Below are 20,707 nucleotides of genomic sequence, written 5' to 3'. Positions count from 1 at the left end.
AACTTCTGCAGGACATACAAACATTCAACAGTCATTTGACATTGTCTTTTTGATAATACCAGATTTAAGACAACTAACTTAAATAATATCAAAGGAAAGGGAGTAAAGGGAAGAAAGATTTTTGTCATTCCCATGTTTGTCTTTTTGTCTTTTGTATGTGTCTGGTTATTGCCGTATTTGCACAACAGGAGCTTCCGGTTATTCATAGCTTTGGATTTTAAATCTCAGGGTCAAGCCAAGATTATAGAAACCCTGCAGTCATACATCAGCAGAAAACCCACTGGGGAATTTTTTATCATAAAACTTTCAAAGTTGTCATTTGTATCCATTTTAAAGACTGATCATGTTCACGTAGGAGCATACAGCTAATGTTTCTCTTTGTCAACACAAAATATACAAGATGTTGTTGTTTGTCTTACCTGTAACAAACATCGCCATCAGTGCAACACAGATCCAGATCACCCTTTTCATCTTCATGCTTCTATAAATGTGGGTTTTATCACAAAAATATCAATATTCAATGATCCACTAGTACAGGCGAGTGTCTGATGGGTTTCCAATGAGCTTCTGCCTTTATGTTAAAGCTGTGCAGTCAGGGAAGTGTCGGCCGCTAATACATTCTGTAAAACACTTGTGTTGAAAAAAAAAAGCAGAGGCTTGTTTGAAGAATTAACTTCGTTAAAAAGCCACACAAAAAGAGAAAAGGTGAAGGATGACTCATGTCTCGGCCCTGTTGTGTCTGTATGCACAAGTTTGTGTGTTTGAATCTTTTTGAACTCATGGTTTGTGGTAAACCAGCGTTATGATCGTTTTCAAAAGCTTTACATTGCAATTGAGACCAAAGCTTCAGTCAATAGAGCAATCCTTCAACAAATATTAGGTTTCTTTGTTAAAGCAATGAGGAGACACTCCCTTTATTTTTAAGGTTGAAGGCTGAAAGAGGATGGCATGTGTTTTATTCTTCACCACAGAAAAGTATCCTGGTTAGCTTAGCTTGGCAGAACGACTCATGTCATTAGCATATCCCATCATATGAGTTGTCCATGAACCATGTGTTACAAAATAAACACACAACACATGAATGGAAGTAATTTATTGTTGCAATAATCAGTATTTGGATTTATTTGACTTTCAGCACTCAGTGAATATAAAGTTATTCACAACAAAATCTAGCCTATACTGGGGAGGTTTAGAAATACGTTATTGTATTAATGACGTGTTTTAATGTATAAGAATGACATAGAAAAGCATAGGTATTCAGTCCTCATATAGTATAAACAGCTACAAACTGCTTGAACAGTAAATATAGACCTACTGTAACCTCACATGATGCTGTAAAGCTTGGCCATCATGCAGCCAGTAGGCCTACATTTTTCCAGAAATTATAGGACAAAAAAGTGATGAAATTTAGAAATTAGAGTACAAAGCAACCCGTTCTCTTCCTCCTTTGTCTTCTTCAAAGGCCCCATTGGCTCCAAAGTGCCACCAGAGCAGCACCCAGAGCGGCGCTCAGCGGCAGCGGGATGGAGGTGGCTCCATTACACAGGTTGGTGCTGCAGCAGCTCCTGGTGATGGTGTAGTTAACCGACAGAATGGATCCTGTTTGGTTGTGGCAGTCGCCGCTGGCGATGCAGCCTTTGTCATGGATCTCTGTCAACTCTGAAGTAAACTCTGGACACAGGAAGCAAAGATGAGACACCGTACGCACTCGTCCATTTAATCAATTCATTATTCTAGCAGGAACAATATTTATTTATTTATGTATTCATTTTACTTCTCAGTGTTATCACTGTTACCCTATTTGTAAATGAGAAAACATCTGGCTATGTGTGAATTTTTTTATTATATAAGCTAAATTGATGTGTTTTTCACATGTGATATAATGTTAAAGTTTTAGTTTTACATCATAAAATCAGTACATCATATGAATTCATCTGTGTGAAATGTGTGAAACCCACATGTGTCTGAATGTAATTTTAACATATGTGATAAACAGGTTAAATGTGTTTCATGTGGTTTTTCATATTTCTTACAATGCTGTTGGTAAATGTAATTAATTGAAGAAATAAACAGTGTGTGTTATCTTGACAGAGAAAACTGATCAGTTGTACTTCCTGGTCACCAGTGATGTCATTTGAGTCACTGGTGACCAGGAAGAACTGCAGGCTCCGTCCGCTCGGCTCATCAGCCTCGTCTGCTCCAGTGACTTTCAGTGTGGGCAGTTCTTGTTTTTGTAATTTTTGAGGGGTCTGTGGACGATACTAACCGCAGGAGAGAGCGGACCGGAGAGGATTTTGGGGTTTGGAGTCAGAAGATTGCATGCAATGCATCATGGTAAATGTAGGCACTGCCACTATGTCTCAGCAAGCAGGATAACTCAGACTATCTCTGTCAATATAGCACAGACTGATGTATTTAGTGCTTCAAAGGACTACATTTACCATCCACATAAAATGTTTCTATTCAATGATTTACAACAACAGAAATAATTAAAAGTCTTTTTGGCAGAAAAAAGTCTTTAGGGGTTGGGATTTGGTTCTGTGGTCGCGAAGCAACGTCTGTATTTTCAGAGGAGGATGAGTTACTATGATTCAGTTACTGGGTGTTTTTTTGGACTCTTGCAAACATGATTAATGAGTTATTCAGCTTACTGGCAACTGCGCTGTAGCATCTGTCCTGCTTATTGGAGCAATTTACGGGAGTGTCGCCGAGGCAGATGCCGAGGAAGCTCACATGACAGTTGTTACAGATGAGGGACTCAACTGTGGGAGACAACAAGTGAACAGGAAACTGTGAGGAAGAATGTTTTAGGATCTCAGAGTATCAATCAATTTTGTCTTATACTGAAGGTAAATAAGTTAATTTTAATAGCCACAAATATGTGACTCAATTTAGTCACACCTTTATCAAACAAGCACATGCTGTAATCACAAAGTACACATCAAGAGTTTGTTTCATAACCTCTCAAGGTGAACACTGGCTGCTGATGTGTTATCTACAACGTAATCCAATCCAGGATATATGACTTTGAGGTAAGCTATACAAAGTGGCACACCTCATTTTGAGCTACATACAGATAGTTGTGGTTTTATTTGCTTAAGCTTCGAGATATCTGATGTTTCTGCCTCCATCTGCGCCTAAAATATTGGTGATTGCACCTTATACAGCAAAGTCCTATAACCTGCACTGTGTTGTGTTTTAGATGACAAACAACACATCAAATGACATCACAGATTTTAATTGTAATTAACTAAATTACATCACATATCTGCAAAAAACCCTTTCAAGTCTGTCCGTGTGTGAAATATTGGCTCAAATATGACACATAACATTTACAGTTCGTGAAATGATAAAAGATAAATAATTCTAAAACCTATATATAACTCTAGTATGTGTGAAGTAGTAGAAAAGTTAACAGTGAATTTTTAGTTTTGTCACAGATTTACAGAAGGTGATACACAACCACACATGATTTCATGAGCTCAAAATTTTAGTGATCCTCATTTGAGCCCACGCACAAAATTTCCATCTACAAAAGTTTAAGTAAAAACCTCCTACCTGTAGCAGACAGAGTCAACAGTGCTGCACAGCTCCACAGAAATGTGTTCATCGTGATGCTCTTAGATGCGCCTACAGCTGAAAATAACACCACGAAGTGTTGGTTGGTCTCAAGATCTTCGTTTAAGATCTCACTGTTTCAGAAGCTGTGGGCTTTAGTTTTGACCAACAGTGACTCTGTGAGATTTATACACGGGGGAGTTAATATCAGTAATACGTATCAACAGGGGAGATAAGAGAGTTTGTAAGGAGTCACACATTCTTCTAAGTGAATTGAAACTATTATGTAAATACTGTTCACAGTAGAAAAGAAAAGTGGTTCCAGTTTGTAGCCTCACAGCATAGACGGATTATGAGACAATAGGCGCCTGTTTTCTGCTCTGATTGTCCTTCAGCCATGTTTTTAAACTCCATTAAAAATGTTCAGAAGTATGTTCAGTTAGCTATCACTGCTACCAACACTTACATATCTATTATCCTCTAACCTCTGTGCTCATACAGTAATCTCATTTTTTGGTAGCTAAATGCACAAATCAGACTTGGTGGTAAATATTCATTAGTTAGCTCAAAGTGAATTATTAGCTGCAGTGTTAGCATCTGTCAGAGCCCTGGATCTGCAAAGCACTTGAAGCAGTGCTCGATTTAGGATAAGATAACACACATTAATTAATGTGGTTCTGTTGGTTCTGTGTGGAGTTTGCATGTTCTCCCTGTGTTTGCGTAGGTTTTCTCCGGGTGCTTCCTCCCACAGTCCAAAGACGTGCAGGTTAATTGGTGACTCTAAATTTCCCGCTCTCCTTCTTCTCAGATATAGCTCATTGATGGATGAATGATATCAAACAATAAGTAAGTTGCTGAGGAAACAGATGTTTTTCAGTGATCTTTATTTTCACATTAATGTTTTGTCCAGTAAGACACAAAGTAGTTAAAAGGATAAATACAATTTGATTTAAAAAAAAACAAAGCAAAACAACAGCCTGGAAGACTTACGAACTCAATGTTTCCCTAAAACATGCCATTGATCAACTTCCATGATATGAACGCCTAACGTGTGGATTTTATATAATCTGTCATTATAAAACTGAACCCAGCCATGACAAGACCTGAGTTATGGAAAATGAAAAATGTCACAGCATGTGAGCATATAAATAATCATATGTATAAACTCATAAGGTCCACATACTTTATTGTATAGTGCTTTTGTGTCTTGTGAAGAACCTGCTTGGTATAATTATTATGGGAGTCTACAGATGGGTTTTGTGATTTAGCATCAGACATATTACAGCATGCTTCCCCACACGGAGGACAGGACGGCTACGCCAAGTACAGCGGTGAGGGTCATCTTGACGGACGGGGCACCGTTGAGCTGGACGGGGTTGCAGCCGTTTGTACTGCAGCAGCTGATTTGGGTCGTGTAGCTGATGCCCAGCACGGTTTGGTTGGAGGAGACGGTCATGTTGCAGCCATCGGGCTCACGGCAGCCCTGGGTGTTGAAGCCCACAGAGTTCGAGATTGTTGGGAAAGCTGAAGAGAAAGGATTGTATTAGACTCAAAAGACTTAAAGAGTTGGAAAGAAACTTGGTACATTTAATCAAATGCAACTTTCAGGCTGTGGCACGTTTATATTTTGTAACTTTTTATTCCTCTGCATGGAAATATTGCACTTTTTACTGCACCACATTTACCTAAGCGGCTTTAGTTACTTATATGTTGATATACCTTTTGAATAGGACTACGCTTTCCTTATTTTGCAGATTTTACAGTCAACGTGGGATAAACTTGTAGAATCAGTGGAAACGTGTTCTTTTCTATGCTGCCTCACTTCTTTTCTTCCTTCCCATCCTTCTTCAATAGATGCTACATTTACATACACAGTGTTAAACTGATAGCCGGGGCCACCATGCAAGGTGCCAACCCGCTCATCAGGTTCACACAGGATCAGGATCTTGCCTGTGGGCACTTTGACATGCGGACTGGACAAGGCCAGGGATCTTCTGGAGGATCCACTCTGCCTACTACCGCTTACGGCTACTTTTAAACTAGGAGTACATTTTCAGTTGTGATATAGCTACTATTTCTTAAGTAAAACAGCTTATGTACAGGATTTTAAATGCAACATAGACAAAAATTAAATGAAGGAATTACTTCATTGAATCAGTATGAAGATAAAACATGAATGTCAGGTCAGATGAGAAACTGGTTTGGCAACTTGGGTGTGCTTCTTGATTGTGTGACTGAGCGTCACGGTATTTGAAAGTGGCTTTAATTGAATCATGCCTGTGCTGTTGTGTAATGTTTGAAAGGGAAGGGTGTGAAGGCAATTAGGCGGTGACCTACTTGCTTTTCCAGTAAAGCAGACACTGGTGTTGGTCGGGCAGGTTGACTGAGAGCTGCTGAGGCAGAAGCCCAGAAGACCGTAGCTGCAAGTGTTGCAGGTCAGCGACTCGACTGAAACACACAAATGAAAGTACCAAAGTTAGAATAAAATAAAAAAAAAACCCACTTTATGTCAAGTATGTAGAATTAATTCAAAATCAAATGTTTGTGTGGTTGAGGGCAACAGAAAATTTGCTCAGAACAAGTTAATTCTGTCAAGCTAATACAAACTTAATCTGTATTAAGATAATCAAACAAGACCGTACTTGCTTTTTAGAGATTTGATTGATTTTAGTCATTCATCTAAAACCACATATATTTACTTTTATGGCAGTGATGGAGTTTGTGTTAAGGTTGCTTGTGAATTAAACAGTTTTGTACCACCGATATTGGCAGCGATGTATCATTAAGTCAATTTTCTGACCATTCACATCAACCTTTTGCCAGATCTTTCCATTGATTTGGTGGAATTTGAAGTCCACCACATAACTGCACTGGGATGTGCTTCAAAGCTGTTTAACCCCGCCCAGGTTAAATAAAGACTCAGAATCTGACGCACATATCAGAGAATCATTATGCTGATTTTGATACTGGATGATTCATATCTTCTGTTTCAAAGAAAATATCCAGTGTGGAAAGATATCAATCAGTGTTGCACCTTTAAAGAATGGAAAGAAAGAAATTTTGGAGGGTTGAAAAGGACAAAGTCAACATATTGTCTCGCTCTCCTTTTAGTGACTAAAGGAAAGTTGCAGAAAGTTGTGGCTTCCTTTGCCCTGGTTTTGAGATATGTGCCTCTAAGATTTTTTTTTCCAATATCCAATTTCAATGGCGGTGAATGGAATTTCTATTGTGATGCTCAAAGCATCGATGAATGATTAAATCAACAGCGATGTGTCTTCATAGAAACAATGTTAGGAGAACCAATCTCTTCTATGATTGGATTAACATTAGTAATTATTTCCAGTTGTACACTTCTGTGTGTTTGATTTTTTCCAATTTATTCTTCATTGTTTTCAGAAGCACAAACTAAATTCAATTCACCTCCTTTGATTTGGGATGGTGACACACCTTTCTATGTCTGACATCTCATAATCTGGACACATACAACTGAAAATTTCTTCATGGCTAGATACCATCAGGGGTTAAGTAAGAAAATATTTTTTTGTTGATAATTTGGGTGACTTTAAAAAGTCTTTCTGCATAGAGAAGAAAAATGATTCTATTCTATGTATGAAAACTGGATGCAGATGAATGATAAAACAACAATAAAACACTGATATTCAGCTAAATAAAATAGTTTTTCTATACAATGAATTATTAGACAATATTAAAATGTTTTAATCAGGTTCAATCTGTTTGATAACTCTGATTATTGCTTACCCAGCATGAAAGATGCCACAGCAACAACGATTCCAAACAGGATCCTGCCCATCTCGATGTGTCGGTTTGGTTCTTAGTCTGTGCTCAAAAAGAAAAAAAAGATCCTTCCTCTCAGGTGATCGGATGCTGTGTGTCGTAAAAACTGCTGAGCCTGTTTAGGGAGGCCAGAGATTTATATTGTGACTGATGGGAGGGGACAAGAGGGGATTTTCAGGCCTATTGTCTTCATCTTCACCTCAGGGGAAGAGTCACTGAGACAGAAAGAATGTGAAGGATGATTGATGCATTGAGGAGGAACACTTTTATTTATAATATCTTTTAGCTTTAAATACAATGAGCTGAGTGAACTGGCTGCACCTGCAGCTGAGGTGAAAGAATGAGTCGATCAAAGACTGAATCATAATGTTATATATTATAATTTCAAGAACCAAAGGCGGTATATTCTTATTGTTCTGTTGGAATAACAGTGAAAAACCCATAAGTATTCTGTTTTGGATCACATATGACACAGGAGAGCATCAAATCTTCCCATTTGAAAAGCTGAAACCAGACAATATTTGGCGTTTTAGCTTGACGATCAATTTATTAATCGACCAGTTGTTTTCAGCTCTAATGCATGTAGTTGTTTCAAAAGTGTAGTAAGAAGATAAAGGGGATGCACTACATGTCTACTACATGTCACCTCTTTACTGAGGAGAGAATACGGGGAAAACCACTTAAGTCAGAATATCATCAATTGATGTTATGAAGCTGAAATTATCACCTAACTTTTACATGATTAAAGCCATTCATAAAAACACTCCTCTTGGGTTATGATTTATGTTTGTTTACAAGCAACTTTTCTTGAGTTTAACCTGAAATTTCCTCATGTTTAAAATGTCCTGAAATCAGGCCAACACCTTCATACCGGTAGTAGAGCCACAGTATCTCTGCTGTGGGTCAACCTGAAGAACCAGTCAGCCCTGACGGATGTCAATGAGCCAAGACACATTTCGAAGCAGGAAACCAAATCACACCAGTTTTTTCCCAGTTTGAATATTTATTTATTGCATTCTTCAGATTGTCTCCACAACCAATTTCCCCCAAATCATTTTTGGAAAATACAGCCAAAAGTGTTGGCTTTAAAGATTTGTATTGTGTAGGGGGTATCCAAAGATCGGCCCTGACAAATGTCAAAAACAAAAAAAGACTGATTTAATCACAATTTGGTCACATTCCCCCCCTTACATATCTATATATATTTATATACATACACAAACCCTATAGTTCATGAGTAATGTGCAGCGTAGATTTGACACAAATATCAGAAACAAAAAACAGGTTAAACACAGAATTGATAAAACCATTTGTCAAAAAAAAAAAAAAAAAAGAACGAAACTAAAAGATGCTCTAACACAGACAGACGGACGCACAGAGACAATTTACATTATGACACGTTAATAAAGTGAACTCAAGTGGAAGCTTTGAAATCTATATATCAGCATTTGAATATTATGACACTAAAATGAAAATGATAGGGTCAAAGCCAATAAATTAAAGGACCAGTTCAACATTTTGAGAAATATGCTTATTCCCCTTCTTGCCTCGAGATAGATGAGAAGAACAATACCACTGCCGTTTCCCTCCGTTTCCATTGCTAATGCTAAGATAGGCTAACTGGCTACTGGTTGTAGCTTCAGATTCAGCTCAGACATTAGAGTGGTATTGATCCTCTATATAAGTCTTGACCATCAAAACAAACAAAAAAACAAATAAGCATTTCCCAAATTGTTGAACCACTCCTTTAAGCAGTATGACCACAAATAAGCAAACAATTACCCACACAGTGAAATGCCTAACATGTGATTCAGTATCTAGATGGGATACTGCTCATTCAAGTGGATTAAAGAAACATTAAAATCACTTTAAACGGATGGACATCTTAAATCATTTTATTATCTCATACAGGGAAATGAGGACTGGGACCTGTTACTCTCTAAAAAATACAAATACAAGATGGAGGGAATTAAATTTTAACGGATATAAACACTTGTGTGAACTCAAAAAAGAACGATGCACCTCAAGGATAGTGTGTGTGTGTGTGTTGTAATGTGTGCATGCATTTTATGTCATCCATCATTCACTCTGTCAAACCAAGACGTTGGCCACAAACAGAGCGGTGACGGTGGCGAGGGCCAGGCTCAGGCCGGAGGTCCCGGGCGCGGCGTTACACAGGTCGGTGTTGCAGCACGTCTTGGTCATACTGTAGACGGTGGCGCTGGCGTTGCTGGAGGGGAAATTCACTTCTTTGGTTTGGTTGCACTCAGCCACTGGTAGGCAGCCCTTCTTCTTGACATCGACAAAGCCGGCTGTGGAGCAAACACACACAGTTGTGAGTGACTGAAATGGTTCTAGTTGCACTCAGACGCTGCTTGTTGTTTTTAGGTGAAGACGCTGTTCCTCCAGCTTGGGTCACTTCCAGGTTTTAACTACAACTAAAAAACTAAAAAAAAGAGACTACAAAAAATTCTTATTTCAAAAAATGCTATTTTAAGATGACATTTTAGCAGCAGCTTAATATACTTACAATGCATTAACCTCCCAAACAGTTCATGTGTGACTGTGCCTACTTTGGGGATTAAAGGTGAGGTAACACAATTAGATGAAACACCTAAACACCAATGAGTTTGCTGCCTAAATGAGTTTATTCTTATTATTTCTGACTGTAAGCATCTGGAAAAAACAGCTGGCACCATACAGAAGAACCGGGATGTGGTTGACCAGACAGATGTTTTAGTTAAAGATGGCTGTGATTCTCTCTGGTAAATGCCCATGGTTCGCTGACTGAAGCTGAGCTCATTGTCTAAAGCAATGCTGAGGTATCTGAGAGATCTTTAAATCCATTTTGTAAACAGACTGTCAGGATGTTATGAATGAATGTTTTCATGTATATGGCTCAAGGAGAGACTGGATACTCGACATTTAAAGACACTTGAATGAACATCTGAGTGGTTAAGGGCAGATTTGCGACCTCTCCTCATTTATTGAACATAAAAGGCAGAAAGGAGAGGGTCATTGGCAGTCTGTGTGGAAATCCGGGGAATCTGATTGGAAGATTTTAGATTTGAATCACAACTGCACATTAAAAATAAACTATATAATGTTGGGGGGTCTCTGGTCTTGTAAAAACAACAGTTTAGGAGAATATACAATTATATTTTAACAAACTATTTCAGCTGTTTTTAGATTTGGTTGGGAATCATTGGCTAAAATTATCAACATTTTCTGTTGATCGACCACTTTGAATAAAAGTATTAGCTCCAGCACAATAAAAAATCATTGTATCAAACTTAATTCAAATGCTTTCACAAGTTTCAAGTCAGCCTCCTTTGTTGTTACAGAGTCAGAGTTGCATTTCGAGAATGCAACTGGTGGGGTTTCAATGCGAGTGTTGACGACAGGTCTGCAGGAGAATGCCGTCTGGTGAGATTGTTAGCCTGTGAGCACTGTACCTGCCGTCCCGACACCACTGAAGCATTGTTCTCCGCTTTCACATGTGGTCGTAGTGGTTAAGCAGAAGTCGAAGACGCCAAGTTTGCACTCGTAGCACCTCAGAGCTTGACCTGGTATCAGCATAGAGTTGGAGGGGGAGGGAGGGAGAGAGGGGAATGAAGGAGAAGGGGAAATTAGAAGAAGAACAATAGAATTAACATCAATACAACATAATGTATGTATAAATACATCGGCAATCCAGTAAAACCAGGCCTTCCTGATTCAATGTTAACCATCCACTCAGATGATGCAGTTTTCCATCTGAAAACGCACTTAGATTGTTACAATGAACGAGACAAATGAGTGACCTTTAACCCGTAGCACAGAGGAGATTATTGCGCTCAAGGTCGTACCAGCTTCTTCTCCAATGTCACATTCAAATAAAGCAGAAAATGTCCCAAATATATCTTAAAAATACTTTTCTGCTTAGCCTGAAACTTCTGTTTAACTTAATGCACTTAAAAGTTGCTCTTCCTGACGTTTCTCCCATTTTTTTCTGTTGATCCACCACCTGATTAATGAGCTAATCTTTACAGCACAATTAAAACCCTCCTTTTCCCAACCTTGTGATGAAAATGCTTTCAAATTAGCGGAGGTTATCAATTTTTTCACCAAATAAAGTCAAGAGAGGAATCTTCTTGCATGTGCAGAAACATCTAAAACCTTCAGACAAATTACAGATTTTGAGCCATATAAATAAAACCTGGTGATTAGTCTCCAGACACATAAACAAACTGCAGACAGATTATGGTGCCCTGTGCAGAACCTATACATTTAAACCATTAGATTGTTGAATGGGAACTTTGAAGTTGGTTAGGCATGGTCCAGGCATGTTGACAAAAGCTTACTGATAACAGGTCTAGAAGGTGGCTATCAAGTCAGAATCTCTCTCTGATGTGTTTGTGTCATTGGTGATATGAGATACGCAGATGGATGTCAATCAGAAACTGTAACTTTGAAATGACAAAAGTTTTTCTTAGATCTTCCGGATCTTCTCGGTGTTGTGTTTATTCAAACTGTGAGCACCTCCGAATTTCCTCTGTGCATTGAAGTGTGGGAATATAGTATAAAAATCAACAGTGCGCACAAAAAAAACAAGAATAAAATCAAATGTCAAATCACTTCACGGGCTTTTACCAGGAATAGAGGATCAGATAAAGAGACATGTATGAGGAAATGTAAGATCCAGTGTTTTGGGTGTTTTTTGACCAACATTAGAGACTAAAAGTCAGGATATCTTTGCCTCTGCTGCTTTGATTTTGTTTATTTTTCAATAAATATGTTCCTTATAAATCCATGAATGTTACTGAGGTTCAATACTAAGTTTGATATTATGAGCTTGCCAGCTGTGTATTTATGCAGACATATAGCTCCTGCACATTAAAAGATTCTGACAAATATCTGGATTGGACAACAAAATGAAAAATGAACACAAAGCAAAGCAAAATGTAAATAAAACCAACCCAGTGGATTATGTGACCTGACAGAGTTACTGGATATAAAGTGGCTGATACTCAGCTGACGCGATACAAAAGGAGTATTTACTAAAGCAGTTCCTCTCAGGGACACTAAAGAAACTAACACACCTGTAAACATCATCTGTTACTGTAACTCTAATTACTTAGTGAAAAAAAAAAAAAAAAAGACTGTGCTTCTTGTTTACAGGCCCTCTGTGGGCTGGACACACTCCAAAGAAATGTCAAGCAGAACATTAAAGAGGCGCTGTGCCACATTCTGCAGAAGTGACTCGTGATTGAAGCTCCTTTACATAAGAGAGCCAAAATGATTCCTGGCAGTGGTGATATCATCTGTGCATCGGTGCAAAAAACTGATTTCCTTCTCTCTCTCTCTTTTTGGTAGATTAAAGACAACATACCAAATGCTGACTGTTGCCATTTTGATGCACCATGCCTAAAAGACGACCTGCCATTGTGAGGCTGAAACTGTGTGCGAGCGTGAGGGGGGAGATACTCCCTGCACAGCTACGGTGAACTCTGGTGAAACCGTTGTTAGAAACCTGTCGCTCCAGTTTGAAAGTCAGGGCCCCATGACTGAAGTTGGAAAACAATGTGTCTGGATACTTCCCTTTGCTTCTTGTTTGTGTGATGAAGACTTATTTATTTACTGTAGTTTCAACTAGTAAAAGATTTTTGTTACATTTTAGATGGACTTTATTGATCCCCCATAGAGGGAAATTCACAATTCACATTTTATTGCTTAGTGTGCATCTTTAACTCATATGTACCCTTAAAGCTTTAAATAAAATGAGCAATGGTGTGTTTCATTATTTAGTCAACTTTTTAGTTGTAAGAAAAACAATGTGGCATATTCAGATATTATAATTTGACCACCAACAGTCCAAAAAGATATTCAATATAATATGATATCAAACAGAGATACAGTAAATCCTGATGAAACTAACTGATTTCTGCCCATGAAGTGACAATTGATTGAGTGATATTGATATGTGATATTCATTAAAAAGGAATTAGCTCAGACTCTTCATCATGCTGGAATAAATTATAGATTACTCATGGTGCTTGAACATGATGAATGATCTGGTCAGGTTAGTATGAGGCAAGATGTCAGATATCACTTGTCACTTCACAGAGAGTATCGCACCACATTTATAAAAAGGAATTAATGTAAAGGAATTACTCAGGTAGAGTGATGGCTGATCAAATATTTAACTTCAGTATCTGACGTAGAGAAAAATAGATTTGCTGCTGTATTGTTGAGATGCTTGCCAAGCTGACTCAACTATTTCGACATCTTTTTTCCAGCCGAGTAGCCCCTACGTTTTAGGTGTGTGCAGCTTTGTGGGATTATACTGTCCATTACGTCACACTCAAAAGTCACATGCTCCAATATCTTTGGTTATACTTTGTCACTTTTTCCAGTACGAACACACTAGCAAATGCTAGACAGTTGGGACTAAAACAACTAAAACATGCCAGAGATGTACACATGCGGCAGATAAAACCTGCCTGATCCTGATGAGCAGCCTGATTTCAATGACAATCTCGTGGGATAATCCCAATTCTTCACTTTAGAAAGGAAAGCACGGCCACACCTTTGTGCCCAAACAGCCCCAAACCCTGTGATGCTGGTTTAGAATTACACCCGACTTCAAGTAGAGCTGACAATTTACAGACTTTTTCCCCAATCCTCATGTCCTCTCTTATTGCTCCACTCATATACAATCTCACACATACAATGCAAATATATTCTGTTGCATGATAAAGCAAAGATTTCTTCATCAAGGAGACACAAGACATCAAAAAATGTGCCTACAAATTCCTCAGTCACTTGCATTTACAGCCCTGTGCACTAAATAGCAATACGGTAAAATGTCACAACTCTTATGATGAATTCAACCTCGGCGCTGCCACACCTACAAACACTTCATGCTTCTGTAATGCCGACTGACGTACTGAGCACAATCCCCTTTCTCCTGCTGCTGTCTGGGGGGGCATCTGAAAACCAGTACGACCTGATCCTCCGAGCTTCTGAGTCATCTCATCAACAAAAAAAAAAAAAAAAAAAAAAGAACCCCACCCCTCGTCCAACACACACACACACACACATTTGGGCAAACAAATCTGTGTTGCCAAAGACTGACAGCACAAAAGCCTCTTGTGGAAGGCTGTCTGGAGGTGAAGTCAGATGGGGGCAGTAAAGCTTGTGATGTCCAGTCACAGCAGACTGTTTGTTCACTGCAGCCAAAGTGTCTCAACATTTAATTGGTTGTGTCTTCACCTCGTGTGATTGCAACAGACTCTCCACACAACAGCGCAGTCCCTTCGAGAAAAGGCTGTGGATTAAGCATGTTGTTCTGTGTAACCGGAGGTGATTGACAGATTAGCGGTGGCGCTACATATTTCTAGGATTAATTAGTCACGACGTATTTGGCTGAGTGGAACTTTGACATTCATCATTGTCAGTGCACTTCAAAAGCCTTGTTTCCTGTACTACAAAAGTCCTGGAAAGTCATGTGGCGGGCTTTTACGTCATGCCGTCATTACGGGTGCATGAGAGAGGACACACTTGCAGAGGGGGCAGCCCAGTGAGGACGACAGGTGGGAAGTCCTGAGTGCTGGAAAATGTCTTAAAGCAGCCGTCATAGTGACCAGCAGGGCGAACAAGTACTCAGATCCTTTACTTAAAGTCAAAATAGCAGTACAACAGTGTAGAAATACTCTATTGCAAGTAGAAGTCCCACATTTAACTTTACACATCTACAATTATTATGTTTAGGTGTATTTTATATTATTTTATCAACGGTTTGCATTTTGTCTTTTTAAATTGTAACTTGTCTTGAAAAGCACTATATACATCATTATTAATAGTAGTAGTAGTAATAGTACCACTTATAATAGTAGTAGTAGTAGTAGTAGTAGTACTTGTAGTAGTAGTAGTATTAAGAAAAGTACTATCAGGGAAGTGTCCTCCAAGATAATGAATATCTAGATCTGTCTCTATATCAGTATAGCATCTTTCCTTATCTAACTATTCTATATTCTTCTATAACTATATCTATGCATTTACCCATCTCTATATGTCTATATTTATCTATATCCAACCCACAAATGTATCTCTAACTCCATATATTAGAAATATGTAGAAAGTATTTTAATGTTCGGCACAAATATCGCAGTAATGGAGTGACTCCAGTTATCAGTCACACAAAGGCAGAGAGCAGTAAATACAGAAACTGAGATTTAAAACAAGAGTTTGAAGTTTTCAGGCCAAGACAAAGATCCATTGCTCTGCCTACTGCTATGACTTAAAACGACAGACTTCACTCTAACTTTGGGGAATCTTCAGAGGACATGAGGAAACTGTAGCATCTACAATCAGAACATGTTCTCTAAAACCCACCATCAGAACATGGTGGGTTTTATTTGGCTATTTTGATTAAATAGCTCTTGTGGGTTAAATACATCTGCTTTGGTTTGTGTCCGTCTTAAAAACTCAAATATCTATCAGATATGTTATTCCTCCTTTTTAGCCAAACAAATTCAAAAGGATAACAGCTTTCAAAAATGTAGAAATACCAGAATTTGTAAACTAAAAGAGCTTTGTTCTTTGTACTAAAGTGATTTTTCAGGATTGGATGCTCCCCGATTGAAGTCTGAGGTGCGGCACATTGCATTTCTAACCCCCCCCACAACGTGCAGCCTCGTTCTTATACTGCCCTCTACTGCTCTGTCACTGAAACTACAGGTCACGGGGCAGCAGCCTTTCCGAGGCCACCACAAAACATGTTGAAGAACCCAAAACACAGAGAAAGAGGGAGAAAAACAACAAAAAAGAATCAGTGGCTGTGTTTAAAGACTAAACTCCTGTTAGATCTAATGCTACGGGAAGAGAGGAGGAAAGAAAGAGGAGAGAATAAGAAAAGTGATTACATTAAAGAGGAATCACAGCTCCGATGTGCTGGCAGGTGGTTTGTTTTCCACGTGGTATCTCCCCTGTGATCAATGTTTTGGGAGGAGTCACTACCTGACCTTTCCACCTGAAGGCATCCTTGTTGCAAAAGATCCGATTATATAGTTTGTTACTAGTTAAAACAAGTCAACATTTCATCATTAACTCAACAAGAGTGCATTCATGGTGCGGCAGAACAGAAGCGGCTGAAAAGCAGCAAAGAGTGGTTCAATCAAGCCTCCCACCAGTCCCGTTATCCAGTAATAAAAAGCTCAGTTTTACAGAGCTTCCTATTGTTCCGACCGACTCCGCTCACAGAGGGGGGGGCAGCTGGAAAGAAAAACAGTGAATGACACAAGCTGAAATTAAACTCACAATGCGAGTCATGTGCTACAGAGACATCCCACTGCGCACGGAGAGATAAAAATGAGGCGCTGATGTCGTGAGAAAAGTAAAACAAGAGTGAATGTGCTAAGACTGCTTCAGAGCTTCACCTGGAGAGGGAGGAGTGTCCTCTGTTTTAGGAGATTACCAACTTAAAGATTTGTTTTTAAGTGCTGTGGGCAGAAAAGGTCATCTGCAGCTAAAAGTACCTTCAGCTGATGATTGGTTTTGCGATGGAGAGAATAACCGTCACTGTAAGACCGCAGTAGGACGAGTCTGTGGAAATATGAGGCGTTAAATCGAGTATTTTCCACCTGTGAGTCCATTTCTTTTGAGCAAATTGCGAAGTGATTATCATTAAGGGAAACTTCAATATTCTGGCTCCATTTACTGAGGCTTGTTTGGGATTTTCAGTAAAGTTACTATGAATCAAAATTCAGTTTACACAAATTAAACATTGCCTCCATTTCACCATCGCGTTCAGTCAACAGCCTCTGCAGACTTTCTCGTCCTGACCTCACTAATGTGCCGACATCTGGGTTTAAAAGTAGGCAGACACACAGGGCTTGGCATTTCTGTCCATTTTCCAGGCAGCTGGTGTTTGGGGAAACCTCTCAGTAGCCTGTAACATGTTGACTTCAGACACCAACCAGATCACCATCTGAAATCATCCACTTTATCCCAGAGTACACACACACACACACACCCTACACACACACCCACCACACACACTCATCCCTCCTGGTCGTTTGTACAAGGAGACGGGAGACCTCAGCGTGTAATTATCTGTGTTCATCACTCGTCTCTCACAAGCAACCATTTAAGTAAAGGATTCGTAATGTTAAGGTCAAAGTCATTACCTGAAAGTACAGAAAGCTCAAAAGCATCAAGGATGCGGATTATAGTTCCCGCTAGGAAGGGTGGGGTTTGAAACGGGAGATCAAAACAGACGTGGGGGGATCCCGAGGACAAAAGTGGATTACAATAGCTTCAAATAACAAAAGCAGAAGAACAAACAGCTCTTATACATATAGGGTGCCAGGTCTGCAGAGTCTCTGTAGAGGTGGAATTTGAGACTTGGGCAAAGCCTCAACTGTTCCAGGGTGAGGAATTTCTCATGCAATGGCTGGCAGGTTGGGACATGATTCAGTCTTTTAATAACACGAGGGGAAAAAACCGAGAAGATCATCCTCGCGCCACAAACAGGCGGCCTCACCCCAACCTGCAATAACGGCATTAGAGTAAAGCCTGGGATGTGCACATAAGAGGGTAAACAGTTGGAAAGCTCTGCAGCTACGTCGTCTCATCTGTGGGAATGTGCGACTTATTCTGTGCTCTGCTGAGCCTACGAGGTGAATCAGTTGGTTTGGGTCTTTAAAAGAAAAAAAAAGGGATGAAAAATAATTTTAGAGCTGCAGCTGCATGAATACCTTCATTAGTGGTTCAGTAGTAGTTCAAATTTTTTGTTTTGTCCAATAAATGGCAAAAATATCCAGCTTTGTCAGATATGACGAAGAAAAACAGCAAATAAGCTCTGATATCTGATAAGCTTAAATCAGAGAATGTTAAAAAAAATATATATATACATTTTGGTGATTGAGAAATCGTTTCAATCAACTAATAGATTAATTGACTAATCATTTCAACATGCGAACTCTCCCAGATCGTTGATGGGATGACTGATGGCTCTTTCAGACTACAGAGACAGAACTAAAATGTGTTTGCATCAGATCACATCGCCAGGAGGACTTCACTGTCCGTTATCTCGTCTGAACAGTAAATTGAGTTTTAACACACCCGATAAAACCAGAAAAGGATCATAAAGTATGATAAAAGAGTAACCAAAACACATGACTACATTTAATCTCAACAGCACACTGTGTTCCACCACACTGACCAACTACAGGCATCTTGTATTTTTCCATCGGTGGGTAAATGATCAGATTTGTCACAAAGGTGTTCACGTCTTGTTCTGGGCCCACTGCCCCTAAAATGATGTGAACACACCACTGGTATCAAGAGTGAACACACCCAGTCAGAAAACACTCTTCAACACTGAGCACACCCAGTGAACATGATACAAAAAAAAACAACAACAAAAAAAACATGGCACACACTGCCCAAACCCACCCAGAAGGAAGCCAAAGTTTTTACTCCAGAAAAATGGGTTTGACAGGATTTGATCTGTGTTGCCAGGAAAAAACTTCAAGGAGAGCCTTTATATAAAAATCAGACCATGGAAAACATGAAGGCTCCATGTAGAAGCCAAATCTAGAGATTTAACACAAACTAGTAATCTAAATCTTCCAAAAAACAAATATCACCTCTGAACACAGCAATACTGCACACACTACTATGAGAATTGTATGTGAAAGTAACCTCAATAAAACGAGGACACACCAAACTTCATGCAGAAAAACGTAGATTTAACCGTGGAGACTATTTAAAGGTGTTCAATGGAATATGAGGCTGTACAGTTTAACAAATTATGTTTTAGCAGGTTTTACAAGTTAAACGTCTTAAAATAATGGGAGAAAAGTGCATTTTTCACTTAATTAATCATAGTTCAGAGTATTTTCTTACCGATTGCAAAGCAGAATCCGACTGCGAAAAGCTGGAGGATTACTCTGTTCATCTTGGATTAAAGTTTCAACCTGGACTTTGAGGAGAAGCTGCCTTCCTCTGAGGAGACCGTTATAATTTGGATCAAACAGCGCACTTTGTTCCGCCATGGCTGCATTTATAATCTTCCACCTCCCATCCAAACGTCACCGTTATCCAATCAGAGGACGTCTTCCGGGACGTCCACCTTTTTTTTTTTTTTTTTTTCCTTTCAAGCTCTCCCACCTGAGTGATCCACAGGTGTAGGGACAGTACATCCCAGCAGGGAGTCCCACTGTGGGAAAGCTGGGAACTGGAGCTGATAAGTGATTTTATGGTGATGCTGTTGTATTTAACCCTCACGGTGCCATCACAATACTCCTAAATGAGAAGAATGATCACATGGTCCCAAGTTTTCATTTTCTTTTTATTTTTTATTTTTAGAAAAGTCTGTTTATTCAGTTTCTACATTGTCAGTATAATAAACAAAACACAAAACCAGTGCCATAATAAGAAATCCTAACGTCATCATATCAAATAATATTGAATCCTGAATTCTTAATTTTGAACTCATGAATCGTTTGGTCTCTCTCTGGAGAGACGATCTGGCTACTTGTTCCACCTCTGATTTGACTCTATAGTAGTCTGTGTACTACTGAAGTAAAACACCTTGTGTTTCTGTGAGACTTAAATGAGTCCTAGTGTGCTTTGTCTTGTAGGGGATTATAATTTCTCTGATCCCCAGTGAACAACATATTTACTACTTTGGACTTTCCAAATAAACTGATGTATGAAATGTCCCTTTATGAGCTGAGAAAACCCGAACTAAATCAGTTACAGAGACATAAATGATATAAAAATATGTTAGATTATTAAAATGAAAACAAAGGTGCTTTCTTGTCTCATGGAAAGTTTTATTTGATCTATTCATGGTTCAACAAGTCCCACCAATCCAAGGGAAAACATCTTAAAGGCAGAACACTTGTTTGTCATGAGGCCCTGAGAAGTTAAAAGACGGATGCAAAATATGCAAAATAAAAGTAAATAACAGAATCTTAAACCCAAATGACATCAGTGTGAACTAGACCAAAAAGAGTTCACCTAAATACAACGAAAACAGATGAAATAAATCACAAAAAACTGCAAAAATAATCTGCTAATTTACAAATGTATGCATGAATGAATGAAGAACTTCTCACTGAGAAATCAGTTTAGATTATAAGTGTCTCTGTTTTGGGGAACTGGACAATAACATGGACATAAGTGACCATCTGTGCGCCTGGTGCAGTTACCCACCACGTCCCAGTCTACATCTGCTGCCTTGTCTTCAGCTCGATCCTCTACAACTACAGAGATATTTTACTCCACCTGCCAAACAGGCATGTGTGAGTTTTCTGGAGGCAATGAGACGAAACTTGCAGGCTGGCTATGTTTCAGCTCTCAG

General features: G+C 39.0%; 2 protein-coding genes across 2 annotated transcripts; both read right to left on the bottom strand.

The window, feature by feature from the left end:
• Positions 1-1,415: 1,415 nt before the first annotated feature.
• Positions 1,416-3,712, bottom strand: LOC139216043 (sperm acrosome membrane-associated protein 4-like). Its single transcript, XM_070847095.1, has 3 exons — positions 3,559-3,712; positions 2,652-2,762; positions 1,416-1,671 (listed from the first exon to the last, which is right to left on the bottom strand). Exons 1-3 carry the CDS (start codon positions 3,608-3,610, stop codon positions 1,457-1,459), a joined length of 378 nt encoding a protein of 125 aa, XP_070703196.1. The 5' UTR covers positions 3,611-3,712; the 3' UTR covers positions 1,416-1,456.
• A 5,369-nt stretch (positions 3,713-9,081) lies between these two features.
• LOC139215653 (sperm acrosome membrane-associated protein 4-like) lies at positions 9,082-19,361 on the bottom strand. The gene is made up of 3 exons (XM_070846680.1): positions 19,246-19,361; positions 10,809-10,919; positions 9,082-9,665 (listed from the first exon to the last, which is right to left on the bottom strand). The coding sequence occupies exons 1-3, from the start codon at positions 19,295-19,297 to the stop codon at positions 9,445-9,447; spliced, it is 384 nt and encodes a 127-aa protein (XP_070702781.1). The 5' UTR covers positions 19,298-19,361; the 3' UTR covers positions 9,082-9,444.
• Between the last annotated feature and the right edge of the window lie 1,346 nt (positions 19,362-20,707).

The sequence above is a fragment of the Pempheris klunzingeri genome, chromosome 16 (assembly GCF_042242105.1).
Source record: "Pempheris klunzingeri isolate RE-2024b chromosome 16, fPemKlu1.hap1, whole genome shotgun sequence".
In the NCBI taxonomy this organism is placed as follows: Eukaryota; Metazoa; Chordata; class Actinopteri; order Acropomatiformes; family Pempheridae; genus Pempheris; species Pempheris klunzingeri.
This window is presented reverse-complemented; position numbering and strand designations above follow the sequence as displayed.

Bases quoted from the DNA above. Each gene is read 5' to 3' on its own strand.
- LOC139216043 (XM_070847095.1), bottom strand. From the start codon at position 3,610: ATGAACACATTTCTGTGGAGCTGTGCAGCACTGTTGACTCTGTCTGCT. The intron at 2,763-3,558 runs GTAGGAGGTTTT...TGTCTCCCACAG, and splicing joins GTTGACTCTGTCTGCTACAG to TTGAGTCCCTCATCTGTAAC. The intron at 1,672-2,651 runs GTAAGCTGAATA...TCCTGTGTCCAG, and splicing joins ATGCTACAGCGCAGTTGCCA to AGTTTACTTCAGAGTTGACA.
- LOC139215653 (XM_070846680.1), bottom strand. From the start codon at position 19,297: ATGAACAGAGTAATCCTCCAGCTTTTCGCAGTCGGATTCTGCTTTGCA. The intron at 10,920-19,245 runs GTAAGAAAATAC...TGCTGATACCAG, and splicing joins CGGATTCTGCTTTGCAATCG to GTCAAGCTCTGAGGTGCTAC. The intron at 9,666-10,808 runs GTACAGTGCTCA...TTTGCTCCACAG, and splicing joins CAGTGGTGTCGGGACGGCAG to CCGGCTTTGTCGATGTCAAG.